The sequence below is a fragment of the Littorina saxatilis genome, linkage group LG1 (assembly GCF_037325665.1).
Source record: "Littorina saxatilis isolate snail1 linkage group LG1, US_GU_Lsax_2.0, whole genome shotgun sequence".
NCBI lineage: Eukaryota > Metazoa > Mollusca > Gastropoda > Littorinimorpha > Littorinidae > Littorina > Littorina saxatilis.
In genome coordinates this window covers 24,620,052-24,630,963 of record NC_090245.1, presented here as the reverse complement: position 1 = coordinate 24,630,963, position 10,912 = coordinate 24,620,052, and the positions used below count along the sequence as shown (strand labels likewise).

Here is a 10,912-nt window from a genome sequence, read left to right as displayed (position 1 = left end):
TTTGTAGGTCAAATAGTCTGACTTTTGTGCAATTTCCAAAAAAGTTTCCAAATTCGGGGATCGAAGTTACCAGCGCAAAGGTCAAGCATTGAATGAAGCTGACAAGGTCATGCAGCCGGTGTAGGTCGGGATTCAGGCCACCGTCGCTGTGACGCTTTTGGACATTATACAGCACAGTACACGAGACTACTTTGCCGAGACTGGATCAGCTGGAGGACCGAGACTATAACCAGCTGCCATCTCGTCATAAAATATGACGTCATGACAAGAAGACGACGTCATGACAAGAAGGCGTAACACATTCCACGTTTTGATTTTGCTCGCATCGATACACGTATTGTGAAATATTGTAATATCGCCAAAGAAAAGCGATGCTTGTGTATGTTGTTGGTTAAAACACAAGAAGATTTCTTGTGACTTTGGTCAAATAAAAGAATAGTAAATTGTACTATGGTGTTGTGTTTTGACTGAATGAATGGAACTAGATTGTGAGTGGACCTTCACAAGTCAGTGCTCATCCAAAGAAAGAAGAAGTACCAACTGTCTTTTGTAACATTTGAGAACAAAAGGGCAGGCGCTTTTCTTGTGGGGGGGCCGTAAACTCACGAACCTGTTTGAGGTAGGTTTACCTATTAACATCTATAGTAACAGATGCATCACACAACGATGTACCCGGAGGTCTTCGAGCGGCACGAATCCCTCGTCACATTCTAATAGAATTTGTAATTTCGATGCAGGTTTTGACCGGTGCAAATCTAGGCAGCCATCTTCATCATCATCATCCGTTGGTCAATTGAAGGCTGATGACTGTGTGGAATTGTATGTGTATGTTTATTGTTTGGGAAAGTTAGGACCGCTGATATTAACATATGTTTCTCTTTGGTCCAGGTTCAATAACAAGTTCAACTAACGTTCAATAACCAGTTCAACGTTAAAGAACAAGTTCAATCTTTCTTCTGGAGTCAAGCCCCATCCTCGAGGCTCCTCCCTAACTCCAACCCCTCCTTCCTTCATCACCTAAACGTACTCCGGAACTAACTGGAGTCCTTCATCTTGATTCTTCAGCATCTCTTCCTCGCCGACGCCAGAGCGCATGGGTGCACGAGTCATTCCAGAGTGTAGAGTGCCGATCGTCTCCGCCCCAGGCCAGGCAGTTCAGAAGTCACAGCACATTTGCATCTCATGAGAGGGAGATCCCTGCGGACTTCGAGGGGAAAAGGACTTAGACGCGCATTCCTCGTCGAGCAGTACAAACTGTGTGATACTAGCTCCACCTTACTTGAACGCTGAAACCATCCAAGCTCGAGCAGTGCACAGACACTCTTGTACGGACCCATGCCTACTTGGCCGAGAAAGATAAGCAAAGAATAATACTAAGTCACCTCATATCCATCTGTTGGCATCATTAAATTGATACGTTTAACTTTCATCAGTCTTTGTTGACTACTCCTCAAAGAGCTCCTTTCTACTATCATCCTCACTTTCCTTTACACGTACACCTAAACACACATATAAGTTTAACCCGACTCATAACAGATCAACAAGAACCTAAAATAACGGCGATCACAGTCTGCCAGTAGTATAACCCCCTAGACTATATTACAGTGAGAGCCAGGGTTTGTCACAAATTGGGAACCTCGTCCGGGGATCTTGTTGAGTCAAAATTAACTTAAGAAATTCTCGTGTGTATTGTACGTTCTCATCTCATCTTAGTTATTTTGTGTTTAGTTTAAGGATTAGTTAAACCCCAATCCCAAACCTAAACCACCTCTAAATGTAGAGACGTTGCTCTGGGTAAATAGCAACAAAGCATTCCATTCCCACTCCTAAAAACGAACGTATCCTCTTATTGAAGAGACGATACTTCTGGGTTAAAAAGTATCAAGACCACAAGGGAAGCATGTCAGATAGCTTCAGTACAGTTTAATCAGACGAGGATTCTGTTGTAAACTGGTTAGTTGGTAACATAGGGTTGGGGAAACGACTCTGTGATTCCCTTCTTCTGAGAGAAGAACCAACGCAAGGTGTTAGTCAGAGCGGTATAAATACTCTGCAAAAGGGTGTAGTTTGTTCAAGCTATAAATTCTTTCACTTTGGAATTCGGAATTCAAAGTAAAGGGAACAAGAGAACCGTTGTTCTACGAGAAGTCCAGATCTGACATATAGTTGAGCAAATACATATTACTGATTTCGGTTAAATGTCATAGCATTGTGTTTGATCAGCACAAGTGCGGAGTTGGCGAGGGTTCCGATAGAATTGGATTTTATTAGAACACCGAATTATCAGTCACGTTAGTTTGACGTGGGTGGCCGATTTGAATAAGACACTTTGTCTAAAGTCGTGGGCAACTTTGAATTCAAAGTCACAAACAAAGTTACAATTCGAGGAATTGGTAACTGGAGTGTGTACACACTATAAACTAACTTGGTCGTTTTCAATTTCCGATTTTACAAACGCGATTTACCGAGTTGACGGAGACGGTTTCCGAGTTGGCTGCGGCAAATTCCGATTTTTGTGGATTTTGAACGCGTGTAACCAAGGGTTTTCAGAAGGATCGCTAATTTCGTAAAGAGGAGGATTCTTTCGACGACATGATGTCTGAAGAACAGCAAGTCGCTAGTGGTGTCACTACAAGGAGCAAGGCTTTGGAGCTGACGAAAGAATTGATGGAGAAAGGAGAGATGTTAGGTCTAACGGGAGCTGAGCTGAGAGAGTACGTGATCGAGCAAGAACGTGAAGCAAAGAAGTTCGAACTCGAGCAGATACAGCAGCAAGTTGAGCGTGAACGCGAAGCTAAGAAACTCGAGCAGGATCGCGACGAACGTGCCAGAGACAAGGAACACGAGTTCCGGCTCGAAGAATTACGGATCCAAGCCGAGGCTTCTCGCCCTACTAACTCAGGAGGAGGAAACTCCAATAACAGCAGCAACCACACCCAGCAGAGAGACCGAGACAACTATCAATCCAAGTTGCCGTTCTTGGAGGACAAGGACGACATCGAGTCCTTCATATTTCAATTCGAGGACCACGCCCGAGCGAACCACTGGAGCAACGAGATTTGGTTGCCCAGATTGACAGCACTCCTCAAAGGAAAGGCGCGACTCGCCTACACCCGCCTTACGGACGACGAGCGAGGATCGTATGAACTTCTGAAAAGGGCTCTGCTGGAGCACTTCCAGATTACGGCAGAAACGTACCGGAAGAAATTTAGATCTAGAAGGAAAGAACAGGCTGACACGTACAAGCATTTAATCAACGATTTGTCACTGTTCATGGACCGCTGGATCGACATGTCAGGACATGGGAGTGATGTCGAATCCCTGAAGGATTTATTTTTGAGAGAGCAGCTGATGGAAATTCTACCAGAGAATTTAGCTACTTATATCAAAGACAGGGAGCCAGAGGACATCAGCGCTATCAAGAAACTCATCGTGCGGTACGAAGAAGCAAGACCGTCAGCGAGCAAGAAGACCCGAGATGACAAGGGGTCAGTGAAGGAGAAGGATAGTCATCGATTTGAGGCACGCAAGGCTAGTGGGAAGTACGACGACAAATCTCAGTCAGGCAAAGTAGCGGACAAAGATAAGCCATACTTCAAGAAGGACATCAGATGTTTCCACTGCAATGGACCTCATTTCAAGCGTGAGTGTCCGAAGCTCAGAGAAGATGCCGGGGCAGCTATGGACACCAAAGTGAAGGTGGGAAACTCGACAAACTACGACAAGCTTTGTGGAACGTGCGCCGAGAAGACTTTCACCAAAGTCTCCAAAATCACCGTCGAAGGAAGATTGACGACAGGTTTCCGAGACACGGGAAGCACTTCAACAATCGTCGACGCAGCTCTAGTACCTGACGCCAACTTCACTTCATCAGTCAAGGAAACGACACTCGCAGATAAGTCTACGAAGAAACAACTACGCATAGCAAGAGTACACTTGGACACGCCGTACTTTGTAGGTGAAACAGAGGTCAGCGTGATGGACAACCCGATATATTCCGTCCTGATAGGAAATCAGATGGGTCTACAAGGAGAGACAGTAGAAGTTCCTGTCTACCCAGTACGTGACCCTGTGATCGTGGAAGGATCAGCAGCAGTGGAAACACGGGATCAGAGGAAACGAGATGCTGCACTGGAAGCGCAGATACCGTTAGTGCCTCAGGCCGAACAATTGTTTTCTGCAGCCGATCTCAAGAAAGAACAACGTGCAGATGAGTCCCTTAGTCGTCTACATGTGCTAGCCGAGACAAAGGTGACCCATGGACGGGTCAGTTTCACACACGTCAAGGACGTCCTTTATCGCCAGTACGTCGACAAGGAAGGGAAGGAGCATCGACAAGTTGTTGTACCTCGGAAGATGCGATCGAAGGTACTTCGCACAGGACATGACTCGCCCATGGCTGGCCACTTGGGACAGAAGAAGACTCGCGAGCGAATCTGGCAAGAATTCTTCTGGCCGGGGATAGTGGGAGACATCAAACGTCATTGCATGAGCTGCGACGCGTGCCAACGTACATCACCGAAGGGACGGACCAAACGTGTACCGATGGGCAGGATGCCAGTCATCGATACAGCCTTCAAGCGTGTAGCCGTGGACCTGGTTGGTCCAATTAAGCCTATCTCCGCTTCGAAGAAACAATACATACTCGTGATGGTCGATTATGCGACAAGATACCCAGAGGCTGTGGCACTGAGAGACATCAAAGCCAGCACCATCGCCGAGGCGCTTTGGAATTTCTGGACCAGACTGGGACTGCCCGACGAAATCCTATCCGACAGGGGCACACAGTTTACCAGCGAGCTGATGAAGGATGTACAGCAGCTTCTGGCTATAAAGGGACTCACGACAACTCCATGGCACCCTCAGACCAACGGATTGGTTGAGCGCTTCAACGGGACGCTGAAATCAATGTTGAAGAAACTAGCGATGGAGCAACCAGAGAAGTGGGATGAGTTCATACCAGCCCTACTTTTCGCATACAGGGAGGTACCACAAGACTCTCTTGGATTTTCACCATTTGAGCTCTTGTACGGACGCACGGTCAAAGGACCGATGCAGATACTGAGGCAACTCTGGACAGAGGAAGGAGCTTCCGACGAAGCAAAGACAACTGCCGAGTACGTAACTGACTTACGGAACAGGATAGAAGAAACCTGCGAGATCGCAAGAGACCACCTAGCAAAGGCAGCGCTTCGCCAAGCTCATCACTACGACCGCAACACCAAACGTCGGACGTTGGAGGTCGGAGCCAAAGTGTTGCTACTTCTCCCGACAAAACATAACAAGCTCGAGCTAGCATGGAGGGGACCATATTCTGTCGAGGAAAAAGTCAACGCATTTGACTACCGTATCAAGGTGGGACGCAACGTACGCACGTATCACGTCAACCTTCTGCGGGAATACCACGAGAGAGACAAGATGTTCCAGGCAGTTCATACTCCTGAGGAAGAGGAGGAAGAACACATCGCCATCGTCGTCGAAGACTATGACGAAGTGCCAAACGACTATTTCGCGGACGCGGACAGTCTGAAACACATCCCGACCCCGTCAACAAAGAGGACGGAGTTTGCTAAGGATGTACACATATGGGAGAAACTGAATCGCAAGCAAAGAAAGGACATCGAGGACGCATGCCAGGAGTTTGGCAACAACCTGACCGATGTACCAAAACAGACCACACTGGAAAAGTGCGTCATCAAAGTGACGGAGAAGAAACCCGTCTATGTGAAGCCCCGACCTATTCCCCATTCCCAAGTCGACGTCGTCGAACGGGAAGTCAAGGAGATGTTAGAACTCGGAGTCATTGAGCCTGCCTCATCACCCTACAATTCGCCGATTGTACTAGTGAAGAAGGCTGACGGGAAATCAATACGGTTCTGCAATGATCTGAGAGAGGTGAACAAGGTCGTACAGTTTGACGCAGAACCCATCACTGATGTGGAGCACCTGTTTTCAGAGCTTTCTCACGCGCGATTCTTCAGTAAAATTGACCTCACGAAGGGATATTGGGCTGTAATGATCCAGGAAGAGGATCGCGACAAGACAGCATTCACCACGCCCCTCGGTCAATTTCGATGGGTAAACATGCCATTTGGACTATCTACGGCTGGAGCAATTTTCAACCGTATGATGAGGAAGCTGTTGCTCCCATTGAACAGAAAGGATGTCCATCATTTCATGGATGATATACTCATCGCCACCGAGACGTGGGAACAACACATCGAGGCCGTGAGGGCAGTCTTGAAGAGACTACAAGAAGCGAACCTCGCCGCGAAACCATCCAAGTGTTTCTTCGGCTACGAACAACTTTCCTATCTCGGACACGAGATTGGGAACGGCAAAAGGTGGCCCGAGGACGACAAGGTCAAGAAGATCAGGGATGCAAAACCGCCAGAAACGAAGAAGGAGCTACGAGCATACCTAGGGACAACCGGATTCTACCGTTCCTACATCGCAGGGTACTCCGACATCGCGGCGCCGCTCACGGACAAGACAAAGAAACACGAACCAGAACACGTGAAGTGGAACCAAGCATGTCAGGTTGCATTCGACAAACTGAAGGATAGACTAGAATCTGAGATCTGTAGCTTGCAAAAAAAATGACACGCTAAACGTTGCTTGTTAGAAGCAAACATCCAGTTTGTATGTGTAGTTTAGATGTATGACAATACGACAAGGATGGATGCCCATCCTGAATATCGTTTTTATGGCCGCCATGACAGTTTACAAAATGGCTGCCGCCGCTATCACATTTTGGAATATCTCTGGCTCTAATACAAATAATTCAATAAAGTTTGCATTTATTTTTACATTTTCTGACACGAGGAATGCACTTAAGATATTTTAGAAACGATTCACTAAGTTTTTAAGCTGTTTTCCTAATTATCTACGACACATTGGGGAAAATTAAGACATTTGGACACCAAGACTGTCCGGTTTCTGTACAACTTTACACAGAAATGGTCTGCAGACAATGACAAAATTACGACTATTTGTTCAGTCATCCTTCTGCTCTGCAGATCTTGGATTTCTGCAGTAGTCTTTGCAGCGGCATGCTCGTGGCATGCTAGAGCCAGGTGGGTGCACTTGCAACAACGCGTGGCACAGCAGGTAGGACCAGCACCACATCCACAAGATGCAAGTTCCAAACACATTGACTCTGGGACTTAGAAGCTTAGGTTCCAGACGAGTGTTAGCATCTTCTGTCACAACAGCATGCCATCCACTCTTAACGACCGAAGGTAGCTGAGGATTTGTTTCCAGGGATCTCCTCCAGATCAGCGTTTGGTAATGAGAGCGTCTGATGTGATTGCAGAGAAAGAGCAGCATGTGTTGGCGGGAGATTCTCAATGCTTTTCTTTGCATTGTGAAAGAGAGAGCAGCGCACTTGTTGGCTGGCTGGCTGTGTTTGGATCATACAGCTTACATATGAAAGCTTCAGCGTCGTCCTGTACCTGCTGGTCAGGGAAGTCCTCCCTGCCAAGGTTCTCGAGAAGCTGAGGATGCTTAACATATGTACTCCATGCAGACTGTTTACCTATGCCAGCAAATTGACTGGTGCTGTCTGATCCTGTTATTGCATGGAATGCCAGTACATACGATTGCACTGCCTCTGGTAGATCAATGTCGTGCACAGGGATGTACCGTTTCTTCCCAGTCTGCATCCACAGAAGGGGACTCAGCTCGGTCCGATGAACAGTGAGGAGAACCATCTTTTGCATGGAGCAGCATTCGAGTGTCAGTTTCCTCATGATCTGCCGATGACAGTTGTGTCATGTCTCTTCCGGATGAAGACCAATTTTGGCTGCATCTGCAAACCAACCTCCAAGTACAAGTTCTCGTCCCTCCTCATTTGGCAACTTCTCGGCAAGCTGGGAACAGAGAAAATGTGCCAGGCTTGCTTTGTTTTCATTTGATGACAAGACCACCTACTTTGCCTGCTTTGTTCACATGCTCAACAACCTGGTCATCTGGGATCTGGTTGAACTTTTGCCTTGACTCCTTCGTCACAAAATCCTCAGCTAAGAAGGCTTGGTGCACATCTGGCGCTGTCTCAGAGAGCATTATCATATCTGCCAGAAACACTGCTCCCCATCGTGTGTAGTTGACATGGTCAAAGGCCCCAAACCAAGGCAGCATCTCTGAGAAGGATGAGAGAAACAGATTCCAATGTCTATCACGCAGGGAGCACGTGAAACGCAAGAGAATGGACACCAGCTTCATGTACGTCCGCCAGCACTGGAATGTTGCATTCTCTGCGCAGCTGCTGTCAAACTCATCCAACAAAGCTGTCATCTGTCTTGCCTCTGCCAGAAGAAAAGGAAGAGACGTGCTGATCTCTAGATCATCTTTGTCATCAAATCCTTGAGCTACATTTCTAGCAGCATCTTTTAAGGTGTCGCTGGTGAATTTCTCATGTTCTGCTGCCCAGTCTTTGAAGTGAGAAAAAAGAATGGTCCAGAGTGCTACCAGGGTTAGCTTATGTGCACGTACCACTTGATTCCAGGTTTTCCCTTTCATGACATTGCCAGCTGTGTTTCGCCAAGGACGCCACTCTCAATCCAGATGTCAGGGAAACCAGAAGAAGCCATATATTCACCTATCACCTTGGAAAAGTTCTTTTGAATGTAGAATCCTCCCAACATGACGATGAAATCTTTGCAACTGTCTTTCTTGTCCCATTGCAACATTATTGCTTTGCAGTATAACTGCTCATCAAACGTAATGATCGTGAATGTTTCGCCCATTTTTTGGGTCAGTGCATCGCATCGCTTCATGACAGTCCAGAGAGTGTCACATTAAAGGGCTGGAGCGTTCAGAATAGGCATGGGCCCTACTTCTGTACGAGGAGTCTTTTGATTGAAGTCACTTCATCCTGGAACTACCTGGAGATCAGGCCGATGCTATCGTGCAAAAAAACATGCCAGGTCCAAAGTGAGGGACTTCATCATCTTTTTAACATCTGGCTCATACCAGTTTTCTTGCACCTCTTTTTGAAAAAAAACTGGTTCTGGTTTCGGATTTGTCATGTTTGCTTTTTCCAGATCAGAACGTTCAGGAGGTGTTTGAACAACTTTTAAAAACGATACCTTGACCTGAATATCCATTACTGGCTCTTGGCGGGTTTTTCTCTTATACTGGGTTGCATGAAAGGTTCCCATTCCACTGATTTTTTTTCCAATGATGTCCATGTTGTCCGCTGAGAAACGGACATATCCTTGTTGTGTTCCCTCAGAAAAGTTTATTGGTATCATGACATTGCCATGTTCATGATACCGGCTGATGACATCATTAGCTATGGCTGTGTCGGCATGAAGTACGGTCTCATATGACACTGAATGACCAGCAGCATTGAGAAGTGTCACAAGCTCTTTGGACCGCGTTGCTTGATGAACACTTAGCCCCAGACCAAGATGCTTGGGTGTCGAGGTGTGTCATTTTTCGGCCTCCTGATGCCAGAAACACAATGTCTTGACAGATGCTAAGGCCTTTGGTCCTGATCTTTGTTTCCTTGTCATGGCTGACCTCTTCATCAAGGATACCATCTGCACACAAGAGTTTAATGAGAAGAAACAAGGTCTCTGGCACCACGTTTTCAGCATCTTCTATGTCTAGGTTGCCAACAGTGTCATGTCCTTTGGTATGTTTCATGCCATTGTGGATCTTCACAGCAACTCGGAACAACCAGCTCAGAATTTCATCTTCGTGGTGAATTGTGGTATGCTCATTTTCAGTCTGGAGCATATCTTCATCTTCACTGCAGCTCCCTTCTTCAATGATGTTTTGAAGCATGTTTTTCACTGCAACATCACCAAAACCTGATGGCACAATCAGAAGTGGCTTTATGGGGTCCAGTGGCTGCACAAATGACACCGTATCACCGAGAACTTTTAGTATCTTCTCTTTGAATCGGTTGCTTCTGTAAGGAGCAGGCTCGACATCAAACTCTCTCGAGAGCATCATGCTATAGTGGTCCCAGACAGTTTTCAGGGAAAAAAGATGTCCTTTTGCCATCTCGTTCTGAAGGTCTGTCATTGTGTTCTCAAAACAGATAGAATGAGGGTTCTTCTCCTCACTTTGACTGCTTTTGTGTTCATGCTTTCGGCAAAAGAGTACATAACACTTAAAGTGATACTTTCCTTCAGCTGCCATCATATCAGAGACCCCAGCTAATCTGGAGCTTATGACTGGATCAAACAGAGACAGTTGAATCATTTTGGTAGACGTGTGCTCAAACGCGACTTAGTTCAGTTTGCTTCCAGGGACGTTGGACTGGCAGAAGATGCATTTTGACCAGTCCGTAGTAGTGACTGAAGATCGGAGCAGTGTCTTTGTTGGCTGGGTAGTGGAAGTTGAACTTGACGGCATTTGTGTCAGTGACAGCTTCTGGCTTAAAACGCTGTTTAAGCCGTTCAATTTTGCCCTCGTGTGTAAAGCTGCTGTAGCAATCTTTATGCCAACGAATTTCATGGGCATGGTCTAAAAGGTTAAAAGGTTTAAGGGTATCAATCACTTCAATGAAGGTTTTATCATTGAACTTCTAACGTTGATGGATGCCTTGAGTGACGTTAATTATGCCATCCTCTGTAGCTTGTCGTAGTGGATTTGTCTTGCTGGTTGGTCTGGCATCTTGACAAACAATACACTGCTCCCACTCAATATCTATTGCTTCTTGCCGGCACCTTATTTCTGAGAAAAGTCTACGTGCTGGCTCCATATTCTATTCATGTAACAGAAACTGAAAACAAACCTACTTGAAATCATTTGAAGAAAGAACAATCGTTCATGATTGGACCAACACAGCTTGAAAAAACATATTTTGACCAAAACTTATTTTAAATTGCAATAAGCACAAATTGTATCATAATATTCGAGTTCTGCAGCTTCGAATTAGTATAAATAGCCATTTGGT

At 46.1% G+C, this 10,912-nt stretch overlaps 1 protein-coding gene across 1 annotated transcript; it reads left to right on the top strand.

Annotated features, from left to right (window-relative positions):
* The first annotated feature begins 3,291 nt into the window (after nt 1-3,291).
* On the top strand, nt 3,292-6,603 carry LOC138969969 (uncharacterized). Its single transcript, XM_070342593.1, has one exon. The coding sequence runs from the start codon at nt 3,292-3,294 to the stop codon at nt 6,601-6,603; it is 3,312 nt and encodes a 1,103-aa protein (XP_070198694.1).
* The last annotated feature ends 4,309 nt before the right edge of the window (nt 6,604-10,912 follow it).

Excerpts from the sequence above, each read along its gene's own strand:
- LOC138969969 (XM_070342593.1), top strand. The coding sequence starts at position 3,292 with ATGTCAGGACATGGGAGTGATGTCGAATCCCTGAAGGATTTATTTTTG.